Source organism: Taeniopygia guttata, chromosome 7, assembly GCF_048771995.1.
Source record: "Taeniopygia guttata chromosome 7, bTaeGut7.mat, whole genome shotgun sequence".
Classification (NCBI taxonomy): Eukaryota; Metazoa; Chordata; class Aves; order Passeriformes; family Estrildidae; genus Taeniopygia; species Taeniopygia guttata.
Genome location: NC_133032.1, coordinates 22,064,494 through 22,083,707, shown reverse-complemented (window position 1 = coordinate 22,083,707; position 19,214 = coordinate 22,064,494). Strand labels below are relative to the sequence as shown.

The following is a 19,214-nucleotide window of genomic DNA, read 5'->3' as shown; positions in this document are numbered from 1 at the left end:
TGCCCTGAGCTGCCTCCCATGGTACAGATATTCCTCTCTTCTGCCGTGTTAGGGACCTCACAGGGCAAGTGAGCAATGTCCTGACACCAGAATAAGGTCAGTGCCTATAATGGGGAAGGTGGAGAAACCATGGACTGCACCAAGACAGGCCACAAAGGACCAAGACACTGTGTGGGGCCAGGACAAGGAGAGAGATGGGCTTGGAGCAAAGGTAAGCAGGGAGAGTTCATGGGCAGGTAGAGCAGAACAGAAGACCTGTCAGGAAACAAGAGTACTGAACATTCAGCTGCATCCCTTAAGGCTGCTTATACCTCTATAAGATGGGGAGGCTAAACACAGTGCAGGAATACAGAAGCCAGTCCTGGTCAGGACAGGAGTTCATGAAAACTTCATTTCTCAGTCCCTATCAGTGTAGAGTTTAAGTGTTCTTAAATGTGCCCTTGCAGCAGCATTCCCCTTTCTTGACAGGGAAAGGGAGATGTGGAGACTAAAGCAGCTTGCTTAACTCACACAGGAAGCCCATGAGATACCAGAAGAGTAATGGAAGAAAATCACCACCCTAAACTGGCATTCCTGCCTGTAAACCTTTCTAAAACGGGGCTGCATGGACAGGGAAAAATGTCACACAGTTGCTACTGTTCCCCCTATTCTAGTGGACCCTAGATCTACCAGGCTGCTGCGTGAGTGGATGCCTCTCTGTGCCACTCCTGTTAACCAGGAGGATGGCCTGCAGGAATGAAAAGAAGGTGCAGGAAGCACCAGTTGAGGGCATTAGAGGGACAGGTTCTTGCTAAACTGGCAGAACAAGACCTATTTAGTAGAGAAAGAAGAGCTCTAAGGATGCAAAGACAAAGCAGGGAAGTTGTATTGAGCTAAACCAGGATGCCACTTGCAGAGATTAATAGCTGCTTCCTGTCCCATATAATATGTCTTCTTGTTGCGAACAGAGACAAAAGATTTTCTGGAAATGCATAATTTACTCCTCCTTACTCCAGTCTAGTTTTCCCTGGGTTTCAAGACAAAGGTGTAATTGAATAAATGGCTCAAGTTACATTTCGAGGCACAATCCAAAACTGCACAGCCAGTGAAGGCCTATTCATTGTTTTAGTAGGATTCAGATCAGATCCCAGTTAGATAGTTTATTTAAAGTGTAACATGATAGCAGCAGTACAGTGAAGTATAACAACCTGGAGGAATCCACTTAAACTCATCGTCTATTAGCTTCAAGTGCTAGCAGAATTAATAATAATAATAAAAATAAATAAATAGAGGGGGAGGGTGGTGAGAGAATATCTCTGTACCAAACTATAGGTGTTAATGAGTGAGTCTAAATAGAACTGGGTTGATAATATCTCATGCAGTCATTCCCTGCTCACTGCAAGATCTGGACCTGGAGGAGAATAAATTGGACAAAGACTTGCAGACAACATGGTGGCTCTTAGACTGAAGCTTTGCTTCCAAGACCTTACTTGCTGAGTTTCTATCTCTTTTGTACCTGATGCCTCACCTTCAGCTGTCCTAGTGTGGCTGAACTTCCAAGAAACAGATTCACCAGTCTCTCGTTGCCCATCCTATCTCTGTCACTGGGAGATAGGACACTGTGAGCTCTCCTCCTTTCTAAAGGACCATCTTATTTCAGCCTGCCATGCACAATCTGCTCAGTGAGCTTTCCATCATGTGGAGTCTCAAGACTCCCCCTTTTCATGACAAATCTCTGCCTTGACCATCCCTCCTTTTCCTGCTGCATTTCCTTGTTTTGTGGTATCCATATCTTCTAAGCCACAAACCAACTTTTTTTTTTTTTCACCTTTCTGTTAATTTCCCCTTGCTTTGGATATCAATGAGATTTCAATTCTTCCTTCTGAGTCACTGCTTTGTTTTTGTTCAAATATTGTCTGCATTTGCAAGAAAGCTGGCAGTGTTATCTGCTAGTGGCAAAGAAGGAGGACTATTGAAGACACTTATAAAGCAAAACCCATGCAAGAGACCAGGTCCTGTGCTACTAGTAATCATTACTTTATGCATGTTTAATGATTATTCCTTTAAGAAGAAAAAAAACAAAAGAATATAAACAGAAACTGATTAACATGAAAAAAGAAATGCTGAAAACAGGATGGATTTTCTGGATCAGGAGTATGATCCTGAAGTGCAATTCAAGAGGGTGAAGGATCTTGATATGCTGCAGTAAGACTCTGGAGAAAGAACTGTATCAACTTCCTAGCTCTGCCACGGCAAGAATGACCTCAGGTATTATTTAATTTCACTGAGGCTTAGTTCTCTGTGTGTAATGCATGATTGTTTTTCTTTGACTTGCAAGATTGTTCTGAGATGTTTTTATCCTATAGAGATGGTGTTCAGAGGAGCAGTTCGGAGAAATTTCTTTTGTTAGAGGAGATGCAGTTACTGGCGAAATGTTGAAAAGGCAAAAATTATGAACATTTCAAATCTACCAAGCCCTGAGGGAACAAGGGTAAACTCCTTTGTGGAGGCTGTCTCTTCAAACCAGTCAGGTGGTTTAAGTGAGGAGTCTGTCTCCACACATCTTTCTTCCTCTGTTTGTGATAAACCTTTACCACCAGAATATTGCCTAAGTGGAGAGGACTGGGTGGGTGCCTGTGCAGATAATTTTGTTATTCCATACCTCAGCTGAATGAAATAATTTATCATAACAAAAGAGGCTCAGCAGTGAGGTTCCCAAGACTGCTGCCCTGCACATGTACAGGCTCAAAGGCACTGCTTTGTCTCTGCAGTCCATGGTCTGGTTGTACAGTACAACCACCTACTTGAAGGTGAGATAGAGTAGCACAGTGTCCATAGCTTGGTTTCAGTAAAACACCTTCCCAGCTGCTGGGATTCTTGAGATTCCTCATTGGCTATAAATAAGTCTAAAAGTTCTCAACCTTGTATCTACACCACCTTGGAACAGGCTGTATTGTTTAATACTCGTATCTGTATGTACCATTACAGTTCTCTCTTTCAGTGCTGTCTTTTGCAGACACCTTCTAAGACCTCTTGGCCCCATTTCACTGTTTTAGTGACCAGCTTGAAGATGAGAGCAGTTTAGGAGCCCTCAGAAGAATTTTAGCTGTATGGTCCTGAAAGTGGCTCTGAAGAATGTCAGGATAAAGCTTCATGCTTGCTTTTGCCTCAGTCCATCTCTTCTTCATCACCAGAGAACTGCTCACAGCCAGAAGGTAGGAGACGTTGGCCCATGCTAAATCCCAGCCTGCCTTCTCCAGCAGTGTGGGAAAGGGAGGCTGCTCCAGTCGTGCCTTCCCGGCAGCATCTCCCAGTCACAGCTGCTGGATAAGGGACAGCAGCCCCAGGTTTTGCTACGAGATCTTAATCTGCACTGTCGTCCCTCATTACTGCCACTCAGTGCCGTCGTGTCCGGCCATGAAGGGTCACAAGATGACATGAGAGAGGTCGGGCAGGGGGTGTACAAAAGGGTCTGGCAAGCATCGGGAAATATGGAAAGGCTAAAAAGAGAACAGCTACCCAAACGATGCTCCAAGCAGCTCGGTGGGGATGGGGCTGAATGCGGCTGGGTTCACACTAAGTTTTCCCGAAGGTCACTCTGCAATATGGTAACTCCCAGCCCGGCTGTCAGTGCCCATAAAGGCAGCTCTCCTCACAGTGCGGGGGTGGGGAAGGGAAGGAGGTTTGTTTAGAAGCATTAGTGCACCCCTCCCCCGGCCCCATTAGTGGCCCTTATTAAACCAACACAGACAAAGAGCAAAGATGCCCTCGTTAATGGAGAGTCTTCGATAATTACTCTGCTCTGCCGCTTCTTTTGGGGCCTGAATAGCCTTTGAATAATGTTTCTCTTGCTGTGGTTGCAGACAATACCCTCGCAGACTGCTTTAAGCGGTGCCAATCCCATTAGCAGAAGAATAGCAGAGCTTTCTGGTTGTGTGGGTGTGTGTGCTCACGGGAGGACAGCGGGCTCGCAGTGGGAACGGACTGCGCTGCCCACTGCTTCGCTCTTCTCTCCTGCCCTCCAGGGCCCAAGGAAGTACAGCAGGCAAGTGCTGGACGAAACTCCATCTCAGAAACCATCTCCCTGTTTAAGCAGCCCCCATGCCAGGGGGCTTGTGAGAGCCGTGCTGCTACTCACAGCTGGAGGGCAGAGACGGGCGTGGCTGCTCACCAGGAGGGAAGGGACAGGCTGGGAGGCAGAAACCCCGCGGGACTGGGGTGCCTCCAGCCTTCCCTCATGTTCCCTAGGCACAGCTCTCCTCGCGCCCGCACAAAATTCCTGAGGGAACGGAGACCCAAGAGCCCCCTAAGTCAGAATCGGACAGAAATGCTGCTTTACTATACAGAGGAGATGAGACACATCCTTCTGCATGCAGTTGATTACAGAGCATGAAAATGGCTATGCCACACAATTTTGGGGGGTTAATTTTGTGCTGCACACCCCAAGCAGGAAGCTAATTAGTGTGTTCAATGGGTAGCTATCAGCCAAACTTGGAAGAATTAGGATAATTCTACCTGAGACTTTCTCTTTGATCTCCCGTTCTGCATGATAAGTGAAAATAGTGTATAGCCGAGCTGGCTGTGGTGTTTAATTTAATCATCTGATGATATTTATTTTCATAAACACGAACTCAAGCAACAATTATCAGAAAGGCTTCATCTTGTGCTGAACGCTCCAGTTAATGGCTTTTCTGTGAGGAAATAGCTTCTATGTAGGGAGTCAGTAATTAAAACGTGTGAAAAAAGGCCACTTTTTCAGAGGCAGTGGAAGACTGGTGGGTCTAATGCTCAGCTGGTAAGAGCTGTCAAGTCGATCAATGGCCACAATAAATGGGCATTGCTCCTTCCACATTATGCCAGCAAAGGATGTGCTGGGTTGTTGAGAGTTTTCCAATTTGAGAAGGAGGTTTGGATTCTTGTCAACAGGAGCCAAACTTAGGAATATGTGGTGCAATGGTCTTTGAAAGATGATTCTGGAGTTCTCATGGAAGATGTTCAGATTGAAGGAGCACTTGGTCCTGCAAACTATCCTACAAAGAAAGCAGCTAAGTTGTTTCCAGTATTGCTAAAGAGAGACTTTTTTCCCTCTGTCAACACAGTGTTGAAACTAAGGGGAAAAAAGACATTTGACACATTCCAAATAGCGGAAAGACGAGTTCCTTTATGTCTTTGTCATATGGAAAAATAATGTACAGTTTTTTTACTTGTACAGGTAACTATCATGTGGCTCCATGCACCGTTCAGTGTTGGGCCATGTGCTGATGGTTGGTAAGCAACGAGGACAAAGCTGGAAGTCAAGCTGTGTGGAAGGTTCTGATAGATAGCCGCTGCTATCTATGTCTTTAACCAGTATACCTTACTGGAAACAGCTTGTGATTTTATGTTGGGGGACAATGATATGCTTAAAAATGAAAACTGCAAAATCTGAAGCTTGCATTCTAAACTATATACAGTAACAACAACAAAAAAAAAATTCAAAGGTTCCTATTTCTTCAGAACTGAGAGTGATTTTTCTGCAGCTTTGAAAGATAGTGTTGATATTTGGGGTTTTTTTCCTCTCTCCACTGGCACACAGGCTGCAGGAAGAAAAATCTCGACTAGAGGAATCAGAAGCAAGGAAGACATAAATGTTTTTTTACAGTGCACACTGCCTGCTTTTCTCCCCTGACAGCTGTGTATCCCCAGGTAATGGACCAGCATGTCCGGTGCATGATTTGGTTTGGTCTGAAAGGAAACTTTTAGTTTGTAACTGGAAAAGAGGCAAAGTTCTGAACCATTGTCATACACATAAGTTCTAGAGGGTCTCTTTCCTTCTGAAGAGCCCAAGAGATAAATGTTTAAGTACCACTTGACAAAAAGCTGGATGGTGATAAATAACGTCGTAGGTAATGATACTGCCTTGTACTTTGTGGGGTTTAGGTGGATACAGCCGAACTGGAATAAAAAAGATCAATCCTTGACTGTTACCCAGTGAAGAAGCCATTCATCTTTGGGAGCAGGACTTGGAATGTGTGGTGGTCTCGTAATACATTATTTTTGGAGGCCAAGATTATTTAATTTTCAGCCAGGTTAACTGGTATTTTATGTGCCAAAGGCTCTCATTTATCCTTGCTGTCACTGAAGTGAGAAAACCCATTAAAATACTACTTTGTTAATTGTGCCAGTTGCATTTTGCAGTATACACTAAATGTGGTTGATGTGTGAGGAGACAAAAAACTACTGGTGGAAGCTGACCTAACACCTGCCTTTTGCTGTGGATTGTGAATCTGCTTTATGGATTCAATTCAGCACCACATCTTGTAGCTCCACTTCAACACCAAGCCTGTCTCTGCTGCTCGGCACAGCACCACCGAGTCCCCTGTGGCACAGCCAGTGTGACACCGCCGCGCCCGTGAGCTCAGACCCGTGCATGGTGCTGGTGAGAGGTGATCTGCGTACACGGGACGTCAAAATTCAGGGGCATCCCTAATCCAGACGTGGCTATTGCTTGCCGAGAGGTTATTTTTACAAGAGCAGTATTGCTGGCTGGGTTGCCGTGGTACCTGAAACAAGCTATTTGTAATTGTCGTGTAAGCCTTTGTTTTCCTTGGGTAACAGGTTCTGCTAGAGATCCTTTTGCTGCCCTGTGGCGATATGGATTCACGCACCACGCTGCTCCCTGCAGCCTTCGCGCCTAGGTAAGCGAGCTCGCACTTGGGACTGTTCAAGTCCCGTTAGAATTTTGCGTTGTCCGGCTCTCCTGAAGCCAAGTGCCAGCTCCCCGTGACTCTCGGCTGCTTTAAACTTGGAAAAGTGCAACTTTACCCTTGGTGTTTATACAGGAAAATCTGTGGTTTTTCTAGTGCTGTGTTTTAAGGGAAGTGAGACTGGCGGGCGGCCGGCGCTCCGCGGGCTGGGGCAGGGCCGGCGCTCCGCGGGCGCGGCGCCGGCGGCGGCAGGAACCTTGGTGCGGCGGAGCCGTTTCCGCGGCGGCCGGGACGGCTTTGCGGCAGGACGCGGCGCGGGAGGGGCCGCCGGCGCCGGGCAGGGCCAGCGGGGCCCCTCCCGGGCAGGGCACGGCGCGGCGGGCGCAGGTAAAGGAATCCTCCTCCTCCTCGGGGCCGCGGGCGGGGCGGGGCCGCGGGGCTGGGGGCCCCCGGGCCCGCGGGGGCGGCGGCCGGGCCGGGCTTCCCGCAGCCTGGCCGCGCCGCCTGCCCGCCCCAGCGTACGGGGCTGTGTGCGAGGGCCCGGACGCGGCCGCCTTTGCATTTATAGCACAAACGCGCCTGTAGTCATGTGCTCCCCTCTGCATAAAAAGGCCCCGTGCTTTCGTTTTCCCCACCCGGCTCACGGTCTCATCAGGAATTCGGGTGTTCCTCGAGTCAGACTCCAGTTTGTATAGGCACAGGGTGCTGACATCCCTCTCTATTTTAATAGCCCAGAGTGTGACATAATGCTGTGCTCTTCTTACCTTGCAGTAAAATAGCTTATTTTAAGGAGCAGGCACCCAGACACAGCCAGTGGAGTTATACCTTCTGGAATCAAATAGGCCTGACAAGAGTCTGTGTTATATGGGGATGAATGTATACTAGTTGGAGTATCCGAGAAACGCTGGGGTCACTGGCAGGATGAGGTGAGGTAAGGGGAGAAGGTGTACGTTTGTGTAGGGCATCGTGACTTGCTCCTGATCTGTTCTGCAAATATGCACAAATTACTCTCATCTTGCAAAGCTTTACAGACAAATCTCTTTCAGCACTGCATATCCTACTACTGACTACAAAATGTTGCAGTAAGAGTAAGAAAGCATCTGAATCTTAGTTGGTTCAATACCCATGCACTTTAAGCAACAATAATTTTCATCTTGCTACATTTATGTCTTTTTTGTTCAAAATTAATGAATTAATTTTGGGACTTAAATCAGAAATCTGACATGATACAGAGTACTGTATGGTGGAGTGAAAGTTCTTATCAACCTGTTGTAGCTAGATACATTGTTCCTGCGGGACCTGATCAGCCTAAAGCAGGTTATTGTTAGCATTTCAATATCATCAGATGCATTGAGGTTTCTACAGGGCTTCTGCTAAAATTTTCTGTAATTAAGATGTAGTTCAGTTTGGGAAAGAGCAAGCACTTATGCTGGGTAGTCACACAACTCGGTAGTGGTGCTGGTGGTTACAAGCATTCCACAGGGTCGGCTGTTGTGGCAGGACTGCCAGGACCTGAGCATTTGGGTTACTGTGGTAGGTTGCCGAACTTCAGCACTGTTTGGATCAGTGCTTCTTCTCCTTCTCCTGCCAATATATGTAACAAAGCACTGTGGTCCTGGCTGTTTGAAAAACAAGAGAAGAGCTTAGTTTGAGGTCTGAAGAGAGGCTGTGATTAAGTGCTGTATTCTGCTCAGTGTCAGCATGCAACTGCTAACAGTTACAGGAAATCCAGGTCTCAGTGTAGAATGGCTTGTACTGTCCCAGCCTATTCTTTGGGTACCACAGTTGGAGAGAGGAATTAGTTCCAGCTGCAGATCAGGCCTACTCAGAAAGCTGTACAGTACAGATTTGGACGTCAGGTGTGTTTTCTTACAGCTGTGCCTGGATCTCAGGGAAGAAATGGTCTTCTGTGTCCTTGTGGGTGATGGTGTGTTTCTTATCTTCTTTTGGGCCTCTGGGGCAATGCAAGCTGTTATTCCCAGCTATGTTTTTTAGTTCTGTTCATAACTCAACAAGGGCAAATTGAAAATGTCTTAATTTCTGAACTTAAAAAAAAAAAAAGTCAAGCATTTAAGGACTGACTGTCTTTCCTCTTCAGCCGAGTCCTATAAAATGTGGAGTGAGTAGGTAGTACAAAATTTTGGTTTGCATTAAGTAGAAATGTTTGAGGTTTTTTTTATAGAGAAGTTTTATTTCACCTGACATATACAAAGTTGCTCCACATCCTAGCAAGAGCCAAGCTAGAAGCAGATACAATTAGAAGTATTAGACTGAGTCATGTTTGTTGTTTCCTGCTTGTCTAGTTCAATCACGTTTCCTTTTCTACAGGAGGAGCTTCTATTACCCCTCTTGGATACCCTGTTCCCTGACAATTTCTGTGCTCTGTGCTGGATTCAGGAGGTGACAGGCTGTTTGGTGGTGTCTGTGTGCCTTCTTGTAAATAAGGACAGCATGTAAAATCCAAGTTACACCACTTTAGACAAAACTGGAATATAAGCACAGAAATCATTCACTCTCTTGGGTTATTATTTGAGGCCACAGGTGTGTTTAGGACCACAGAACCACGTCTAGGGCCAAATCACTGTACTGCTGTGTTCTTTTTGTCCCTGTGGATTTTGTGAGGTCAGGCAGCCACCAAACAGCATGCAGAGGAGGTGGTCTGGGTTTCAGTCTAATGTGAACTAAGAAAGTGCCCATGTGCTGATGGGTTTGGCTGGCTGCAACCTGGGCTGTGTGTCACCTCCAGCTGTTCCCCTATGGTCAGTCTGCTTGGCTTTTTTTTCCTTCCTTGTTAAAGTCCTTTATCCTTCATCCCAGTCCAGCTGCTGAGATTTTAAGTGGTTATTCATCCCCAGGAAGTGACACAGCCCTTCATTACTTGGTGGTGCTCCCCAGCCAGGAGGGATGTGTGTCAGGTGGCTGCAAGGCAAACGAGTGAGTGATAAAGATCTTGGAAGAGCTGTCCAGCAGTCAGTTTCTGGAATAGAAATCTTTCTGGTGGTCTGTCTTCCTTTACTTCTGGCTGCTCCTCAGCCTCTGGCCCTACTTTGTTCTAGTGCAGGCTGTTGTGCTCTTTGCAGCTTAGTACTTCTTGTGTTTTAATCAGTGTTTCCAAATGACAGGTAAAATTAAAGGTAATGTATACTGTAAGCACTGTTTATTGTGCATTGCTCTGTGCTCATCACTGGGTGAGCTGTTCTGGAGCTGTGATGTGTTAGTTCTTCACTCGGGGAGGATACCTGGGGAGCTTCCTTGTGAAAGGCACTGGGTGAGGTCAGCAGCTGGGGATAATCTGTGCTTCACAGAGCCAGACTCATGTCCTTGCTAAGGATCTGTTTCCCTCCATGGAACGTGGCATTCTTCTTCCTACCTGATTTCACTTCTTTCTCCAGGTCATCTTTTTGCAGGTTTTTTTTTTTGTTTGTTTGTTTGTTTTCTGTAGAGTAGAAGAGATCACTGCTGTCTTTTAGCTTGACTGTAATTAGGCCCCAAGTTAATTGCAGCTATTCCTGCTGTTTGCCTCTCCCTGGGTCTAGCAGACAGGAAGTGGGAGCTCTTCTTCATTGATAAATGTTGGCAGTTAATTTCATCCTTAAGGATAATGAGACTGGCAAACAGGTAGGTTTGCAACTTGGAAATGGTTTTGTTTGCATTCCTAACCAGGGAATGCAAATGCCTTTCTCCAGTTTTTGTGAGTTTTTCCTGTGTATTGCCAATTGCTTTGTGCAGTGATATCAGTCAAAAGATTTACTGCCATGTCAGAGTTTGCTTTCATTTGGCACCAAATCCATGCAGACATCTGAATTAAATTTTTGTTGAGTGCCACTGTCAGAAAGTGCCTAATTGCATTTATGGAGGATATGTAATTGCAGGATCCCAGTGCTAGTGAGAATTACTGGCACACCTTTTTTGGTGGTGTAGGGAAGGATGAGCCTGCCACCACTGCTGTCACCTTTCACATTTTTATTGAGCAGGGCAAACAGACTGGTTGGGAAGGTATGAATGCTGCAGTTTTTATAAACTGTTGTGTGATACAGGGGCCTGTCATCTTCTCATGACCATGTGATTCAGCATCCTACTGGCTATGAGGTCAGTTTGTAGTTTGGCATCACCACATTTGGCTGGCTGGTAGCTCCAGTCTCACAGGATCCAGAGAAACATTCAGCTGCTTGAAGCCTCTGGCGTTTTTAAAAATGAGCTTATTAAATGTAAGTGTAAATTTTTATCCCTTGCTTTCCACCTTTCCTAGTGACTTATAGAACAGACCAACATTGTATCTGCTGTCACTAGAATGCTGCAGTGGCATGTCACATGTCCTTCTGGAGTGATTGCTGCTCCAGCTGAGTGAGGGAGTGCAAGGCTGCATCCTCTGCCGATCCTCATGAGGCAGCACTTTGAATGGACCAGGACTGCAGGCCTATGGTTATGTTGGTGCTAGTTTTGTTCTAGTGAAAGCTTCTTGCAGTTTGCAACTTTAAAATACCATTCTTGCTGTAAAAATATGCTACAGAAGGGTATAGAATAAGTGGACAGGTTGTACCACATTATGTCCCTTAGGCTGTTCCTTGAGCTCCCAGGCTCTGTGGTACCAGGGAGCAGAACACTGTCCTGGGGCTGCTGGCAGGACTGAGCTTCAGGAGTAAACTCCATGCTGCATTAAGCTGACAATGCAGTTATGCCCAGACTGACTTAATTTCCCACTGCTGTCAACTGGCACAATTGCACAGCTTTGCAGAGTCTGCTCCCATACTGTTCTGATTTGAAGTAACTCCAGGTCTGTGTTGTTTAGGCCTCTGGTTGTGGTTTTGTCTCTATCTTCAGTGTCTTACTCTGTGTTAATGTAATTGAAGCTGATCCTACCTTGGTTCACTATGAGACTAGCAAAGTGAATCCTTGCAAAGAGTTAAGAGGAGGAAGATCTCAGTGTAAGGGCTTGATGTTCCAGAGTTGTGTATGTGATTAGTTATTGCTTTTGAAAGTTATTTAGTTGGAGTATCTTTGGACATCATAGTCTGAACTGCAGATCTACTAGGAGGGAGGGTGAGCAGCTGCTTTTGAGCACAAGTGTGTCATGGCTTGCTCCAACTGAAGCAGGGGTGGGAGGAAGTCACTGGGGGATTGTGGAGATAGGTTTGTGTGACAGAGCTCTGTGCCCCCTTCTTTTGGAGCCGCTGGCCACCTTCTTCTCTTCCTCTGGCTTGGGTGCCTATTTAAGCAGCTTTCCTAACAGAAGTTAGGCTAAAAGACTGTTACGGATTAAAAAAAAAAAAAACCAAAAACAAACACCTTAAGTAGAAATATTATCTGTTTTTGATGCTGTTTAATAGATGTTTTTTCCTGCTAAGTATAAATCTTCATGGGTCCTGGTAGCACTTCAGCAGCGTTTACAAGCTAATGAGCTGCTAATTATCGGCCCAGCTAATTAGTTTTGTTAAGAGTGTATGAATCTAGGTAGAGCTCTGAGCTAAGGCAGCTTTCTGCTTCTAGGACTTGAGCTGATATGTTCAAAACTCTGACTTTAAGCTGTTCTGCATGTGCAGGCTCTGGGTACTGTGATTTGTCTTAGGAGACTTGAGGGCTGTTCTTCTGCCAGTAAAAATGCCCAGTCTCCAAGTCCCAAGAACTCAGAGACATTTGGCAGGTTACCCCAATTAAAACATACCTATTGTGCATTTCCCTTCAGCATGGCAGCACTGTGGATGGAGCTTCAGGACTGAGGAGTTAAGACAGCAGCAGACTTGGTGTGGCAGGAGCAATGGGACACCCCCTTACTGCACCACAGGGAATAGAAACTCCCTTCCTCCTCACAGGTGTAAGCTCAGGTGGTCAATACAGCTCTCAATAGTTCTAGCCTAAAGCTCCTTGCTGGTCTTACGTTTTGCCCAGTTAGTCAATGGTTTGGGAGTAAAGATCTGCAGATTTGCAACAATGCATGACATGTTATATTTTGTTTTGCTGGTAGGTTGCATTGTCTCTGGAGCTTAGGTTGCTACATGGTTTCACTTGAGTTCACAGTGATATTCTAGAAAGAAACTATGTGCAGTGCTCTGCAGTAGCCTCCTAGCATTGATTTATTTGGCAAATATCACAGTTCTGTTCATGCAGATGGGTAGGCAAGGTAGCCACTGTACAACCATGTTGGTCTCCATAACATTGTGAGTTCAAGTGATCTTGGACAAAAAGGCAAACTATTTGAGGCTGGTTGGCCTATGTTATGACCCTGTCGTTTATCAACTTTTTCTTAGAGCCCTAAGGAAAACTCTATGAAGCATTCCTTAGGTAGCTACCTCTAAATGCAGCTTTCTAAAGCTTGGTTAACAAGTGGTATCACTTTAGTTTCCTGTCATCTGGTGTTCCATCAAGCTCTCTGCAGCTTTCAAAAAGTGATTATACACAGAGTTGACACAGAGTGAACAACAGAAACCACCAAGGGTTTCTTCATCCACAATAATTTTGGTGCCAATTGAAGGAAAAAGTTAAACGAAGGGGATTACGACTGTGAAAAGAGTGATGTGATTAAATATATTTACCTGGGAACAAACTCTTACTGATGTGATGTTTTGCTTTTTTTTCCAGCTACTCTTCATCTCTATGAGCTTGTTACATACAGGGACCACAGCCTGCTTGGTCAGTGGGTGTTAGATCTTCCCTCTGAAGAGAAATTGAGTTGGTTACTTCCTGCCACTATGGGTTGGAGTTGGTTACTGTGTTTGCCCACCACGTCCAAGTTAACGGTGTACCAAGGACAGATGTGAAGCAGGTCTTTAGGTCCATATTGATGTGGTATCTTAACGCATCGCAACGCCTTGAGCCCACAGCAGCACGGGATATGGAGGCTTTTGAAGTGGATGACATTAGCCCTGCCTTGGAAGTGACTGAAGACTTTTTCAATAGTTTTGATACTAAGCTTGAAAAGATTGTGCAGCCCTCTGAGGTGTATGGCGTGCAGGAGGTCCCGGAACTGGTTGGGCATGAAGTATTTGATCAGATAACAGAGAGCAGGAACCTGAGGAACGTCGCCTCCTTAGCTAAAAGTAGCCTCATCTGGGATCACTGCAAAAATGGTCTATTGGAAACCAAAGTTCAGACAGTGTTCCCTGCCAAAGACCAATGCATGGTGCAGAGGGGAACAGCTGCTGACAACCTTGCTTGGGCAGGAGAAGGGGAGACCACAACTTTTAATATCTTCAAGATCTGCCAGCGGCGGAGAGATAGGCCTCGCTCAGTGAATGACATCCTGGTGCAGAATGAGGAAGCCTCCATGTTCAAACCAGGTCACAACAGGTCACGCTCTGATATCAGCCACGTAAACTGGAGAGTGGTCTTCACAGGCACCTCCCTGCAGCAGCCACCTGCACCTGGTCAGGACAATAACTGTGCTCTGCTTTCCTACCTGGCATTAACCAAGGGAGAGAATATCCAGGGAAACACAGGTTTGTGCTGGTGTTTGTTTCTGTTTATATGAGGAGTTTCCTATCTGATTTTAATATTTGTCTTGAAACAGGAGCTGGATGTTAAAAAACACAAAAAACCTACTCAAAATCCAACTGTGAGGTAACTCTTAAAAGAAGAGAAATTAGTATGGCTCTTTTGTCTTTGATGTGACTCTGTGCATTTGCTTGCCTAAAGATCATTTTTTAAACTTCCCTTGATTTCTGTTCTTTTTATAGTTTAAATATCTAAGCTTGTTTTACTTTTTTCTTCTGTCTTATTCAGTTTGACTCAGGAAAAATGATTTATTTACTATGTATTTCTGATAATTTCCTTAAAGGATTTTACCAAACTTAAAAAAGGCTTTGAATGCTAAAGCTATTGGGAGAATGGCAAATCCAAACAAAATCAGTTTTCATAAAGTGAAAGAGCAGCCATTAAAAAGAGAGTGTACAGAGCTTTACTGTAAGGCCCAAGATCTCTGCTCTCTTTCTTTAAATAATGCTGAATTTTTAGTCCATAAGCAAGTAACAGAAACTAAAGCACTCAGTTTGTCAATATTAAGGCATTGCTGCCAGCATTGTGTGGGGCACAGGAAGTGTTGTTATCAGATTGAGGCAGACATCTCCAGTTAGCTGTATGAAGCTGTGTTTCAGCAAGTGATAATTCTTCCTTTTCCTTTCCCAAGCACTGCACTGAAGAGGTTCTGCTCAGGACTTTGGAAACACTGACCCAGTGTCTCCATCTCCATGATTTATTTTGTAGATGCCAGAAATAATCCGAGCATTTACGGAGAGGAACAGCAGCTACTGCCACAAAGATTTTTGTAATCTTAATAAAGGCAGGGCTTAATTTTAATTAAAGGATTGTGAACGGGTGTATGTATGCACCCTTATATGGTGGCTTGACTCCAGTTATGAATGGGTTTAGGGTTAAAACAAGCTTTTTGTGTTGGGTTTTCCAGGTAAGTCAGGTATATTGGAACATGGAAAGCAGGTGCCTAAGTGTTTGTGTTTGGGGAGATGTGTGTGTGTATAAATATATATAACATATAAGTACATATGAGTGTACATATAGGTAAAGACATGTAGGTTATTGTGACATAGTGGCTGTAGCCCAAAGGAAGGTGTTGTTGGTTGACAAAGGCAAGTACACCTGCTGTTACTTTTGTCTAGGAAGATATATTGCTTCATGTAGAGTGGAGTCTCTGTTCTATATCTTTCTGTGGAAAGGATGCAGAACAGAAATGCACTCAGAAGTCTGGAGACAAATCTCTTCATTTTTGTCAGCTGTGCTGTGGGCATCTGCTAGATTTGATGTGTAACAACTTAATATGTCCCCAGAAACTTCATTAAAATGTAGCCATTGAAGGTCTGTACATGTCCCTGATAGTGTTTCACGCTTAATCTGTGATTCTGTGATATGAAATTGCCATGGACCCACTTCTCAAGGTAGTCAGTGCTTGCTGTGTGCCTTCCAAGAGCTTTCTGTAAGGAATATTGGAAGGCAGAGGTACCTTCTTTGAGAAAGGAGAGCTTCTGTTCTCTGAAAATATACATTTTTTACCTGTTCTGTCCAGCAGCTGTGCAGGTTTTACAAGGTAGCTGTGGTATTTCTTCCCTTTGTGTTTACAAGAGAGCTTCACAAAGAGTTTGCTGCTACTGTGAGCTGATCTGAAAAGAGAAGTGCAAAAGCAAGAAAGTAGATTTTGCAGACATGTATCTGTAGCTACTAATTATTCTCCAGAAAAGACTGAAGAATGTATTTGGAGGTTGGATAAAAGGGGTTGTTGAAGGAGTCATAGCGGGTTGCATCCTTAGAAGACATCCCTTTTCAGGGTTTTAATCCAAATTAAATGAATGCTGTGAGATACTGAGAGGACCTTCAGCAACTCCTGTCAGTTCTCACTGCTGTAAAGGACTTCCCTCTGGAGCCTGCAGAGGTCTCCCAGTCCTCCAGAGCTGTCCCACTTACTGCATACATGAACTCTTCGCTGTTTTTTTTCCCCCCTTACCATCATAGTATACCCATTACTGTGGGCTTCTCTGTTCCTGCTGCTTGCTCTTTTATAGAATAATAGAATCTGGAAAAAAACCTTTAAGATTATCTACTCCAGCTGTTAACCCAGCACTGCTTATTCTATCACTAAACTGTAATACAAGTAAAATAGCACTGAATCATTTCCATGTGCTGAGAAAGAAAATGACCTGAAAAGAAGCTGTGCATTTTGGGGCAGTATCTTTGGCCTGCTCATCAAAGAACTCATGTGCTAGAAATAAACCCTGTTTGTGCTATGGGGCACAAGCAGGAAGCAGAGCTAGCAAAGACAGAAGATGTAAGCTAATTCAAGGCAGGCTCTTGTATTTCTGGGCATGTGGCTGGCAAACAAAGAAACAATACTGCTTCTGTAATATACAGTGAAGCTTGGCTTGGATTTTTAAAACACAGTGTTTTAAACACAGCATGGGTTGATGGTCATTCAAACACCACCACTCCTGACAGTGTGGGTGCTACAGTACTTTTTCCAGGTAGCTGTTTTGTTTGCCTGCTGTGCCTATGAGCTTGGGGAACTCTAGCGCTGTCACAGTGTTGAGCACCTGCACAGTGACAAACTGAAGGATACATATCTGCAGACCCAGGTGGGAAAACAGGTGGGAAGAAAATACTGTATTTTTAACTAGGAAGACAGTGGACATTGTGTATCTGGGGCACAATGTGTCCCTGATCTAGCAAATCCCACCAAGAAGGTGACCAGTCCAACCCAATTTGAGAGCATTTTAGATCCCAAACATGTTTTGTAAAAATGTTCAGTTTTGTAAAAATCCAAGAGGAAAACTACTGACAGAAACTCTGAACTTACACTCATCACTTACTAAGTATTAGAGAATTCAGAGAGGAGTGTCCCCTCAAGATGCAAACTCCTCACAAACTAGGCATCTCTGCTTCAGCTCTTTTCCAAGTTACTTGGAATGACTGTTATCAGAAATGCTGTAGTGGTGGAAAACGGAGTAAGCTTTCCTGCCATGCTATATGAGATGCAAGTAGTCAGTTGTTCTGGAGTGTGTATCTTCTGGACTTGCTGATACAGCATTTGGTCTCTCTCTCCAGGGGTGCTGGTTGCACCGGCTGCCCCAAGTGTGGCGAGTGGTAGGTGGGTGCTAGGCTGGCCTGGTTTCAGTGCTGTGTGCAGGGTTCCTAGCTGGGACGAGGGGGCAGTTCCCAATGGAGTGGAGAGATGCTGAGGAAGATATTACTCAGTCTCCAGCTGCTGAGCCTCTCTTTGTTTTCCTCTGCCTTCTTCCACCACTTTCCTTGAAATTATAACTCCCAAATGGTGCAGATGTGAGCCACTTACTGTGATTATTTCGGGTATTTTTACTCTTCCTCAATTTACTCTGCCTGTCTCCATAAGGAGGAAAAGAGATGCAGTTTGTGTTTGGAAGGTGGATAGAGAGATGGTACCATTTGCTCTCTGAGTAAAAAGGTATTGTCTGGCACAGTGCATGTGGAAGAGATAAAGGAGCAGAGCTGTAACGTGTGTGTACGTGCAGCATATGAATTCAACCTCTCTGTGCCAGCATCTATTGCCCTGACCTAACAAATATGAGGCATTTGAATGTTAATCAAGGTGGCTGCTGGTTCTGTCCCAGTTTGAGCAAGAGCCATTGGAGCCAATTTCACAGAGCTTGAAGGGAAGGAGTGGGGTGAAGGAGGGAGAGGGGGGTGCCTCTGTGAAAGACAGGGAGAGATAGCCTTTCTGTAACTCAACAAAAGATAAGCAAACCTGTGTGTGGATGAAGGAGGGGTGGTTGGGGGAAGGTTATGAGTTGTCTTATTATGGAGAAGCTTGAACAGTCATCTGTACTTGATGGAAGTGAGAGAGATTGCAGTTGGAGCTGCAGAAGCGCTGCCTCCCTGATTGGATTAATAGAAAGGGAAGATGACTCTAGAATGGCTGTCCATTATCTGAACTACAAAGGGATTAGTGTGGGTTTCAGAGAAATTAATGGCTTTTGAGTTAGTGCAGAAATACTAATGAATGTCAGGGCCAGAGATGTACGGTGAACAAAATTGGTTCTCTTTCAGTGTGTCCATGTATGTGCACATCTATCCATCTGGGCTATCAAAGTGTGCTTTTTCTCTACCATTCTGGGTTATAGATTAGGCTTTCAGTTTTCATATTTAGCTGAAATACCCTTGAGTAGTTCATTGATATGCAAGGTATAGTTATACTGACCTTTTTAAACCTAGTGCCAAAATAGCAATTTTTAAAATTGCTGTTATGGTTTTGCCATATCTACAGGTAATCTCTGTAGATGGAGTCCTTTGAGCATGGTTTAAAAGCAGGCTCCATTCTGAGTGTGTGGGTAAACAGGGAAGCTGAGGCTGAGCTGTCAAGGCGAAACCTAAGTGCTTCTTTTTGTTAGGGTGGCTGAAAGGTAGTGTCCTTCCCCCATTTTTAACCCCCATTAGATTTCCATACCAATATTAAATATATCAAACAATTAATTTTCATGTATGTTCATTAAGTTTAACTGGAGCTTATCTGCTTAATCCTTGAAAGCTGGTCTTTGCTGAAGAGCTGGCAAAAGCTTTTACACTGCTGTTATTCTGATTCTTTCTCCTGCCCATAGAAGAAACTGAGAATTAGCTACAGGAGTACTTGCAGCCAAAGGCAGGAGAATCTTCTTAGAACAAAGGTTACAGCCCAAGGTTGCCCCACTTGGTATCAGAAGCCCCTGGACAGCAACTAAGTTCCTCAAATACTCATGAGTCCCTGACTCTCCTTGTGCTTAGGGAAGACAGACAGACTCATCCCTTAGCCAGCAGTGGTGAGAGCAGTTTGGCCAGCAACCTTGGCCATATTACCTGGGAAGCCCTGTACAGATGGGGATGTAGTTTCTATACAGGCCTGGTTTTGTTTCCAAGCTTCATTCAGTCTAGATGTTTCTGTTCTCTTAACTCTGTGCTGCAGGCATCCTCAGTATCCTCAGAGATGATGTCTAAAGGTTGTTAGAGTGTGGCCTGTTAACATGAGTGTAACTGGTTAAGCTGAGATGTTGAAAATGTTTTATGCCTCCAGCTATCCCTGTTTCAAAGGCTGTCAGCCTCAGGGTG

General features: G+C 44.8%; 1 protein-coding gene across 4 annotated transcripts in view; it reads left to right on the top strand.

Moving 5' to 3' along the window:
- The first annotated feature begins 6,402 nt into the window (after positions 1 to 6,402).
- PLEKHM3 (pleckstrin homology domain containing M3) overlaps positions 6,403 to 19,214 on the top strand; it is a 91,669-nt gene continuing 78,857 nt past the window's right edge. The window contains exons 1-2 of one of the 4 annotated variants that reach the window (XM_072932354.1): positions 6,403 to 6,656; positions 13,242 to 14,098. In XM_072932354.1, the coding sequence (XP_072788455.1) occupies positions 13,444 to 14,098 (655 nt within the window). In that variant the 5' untranslated portion in view covers positions 6,403 to 6,656; positions 13,242 to 13,443. Of the gene's footprint in view, positions 6,657 to 6,725; positions 7,053 to 13,241; positions 14,099 to 19,214 lie in introns of those variants that run through there. The other 3 variants (XM_030277672.4, XM_032749444.3, XR_003961358.4) reach the window with 3 other exon arrangements.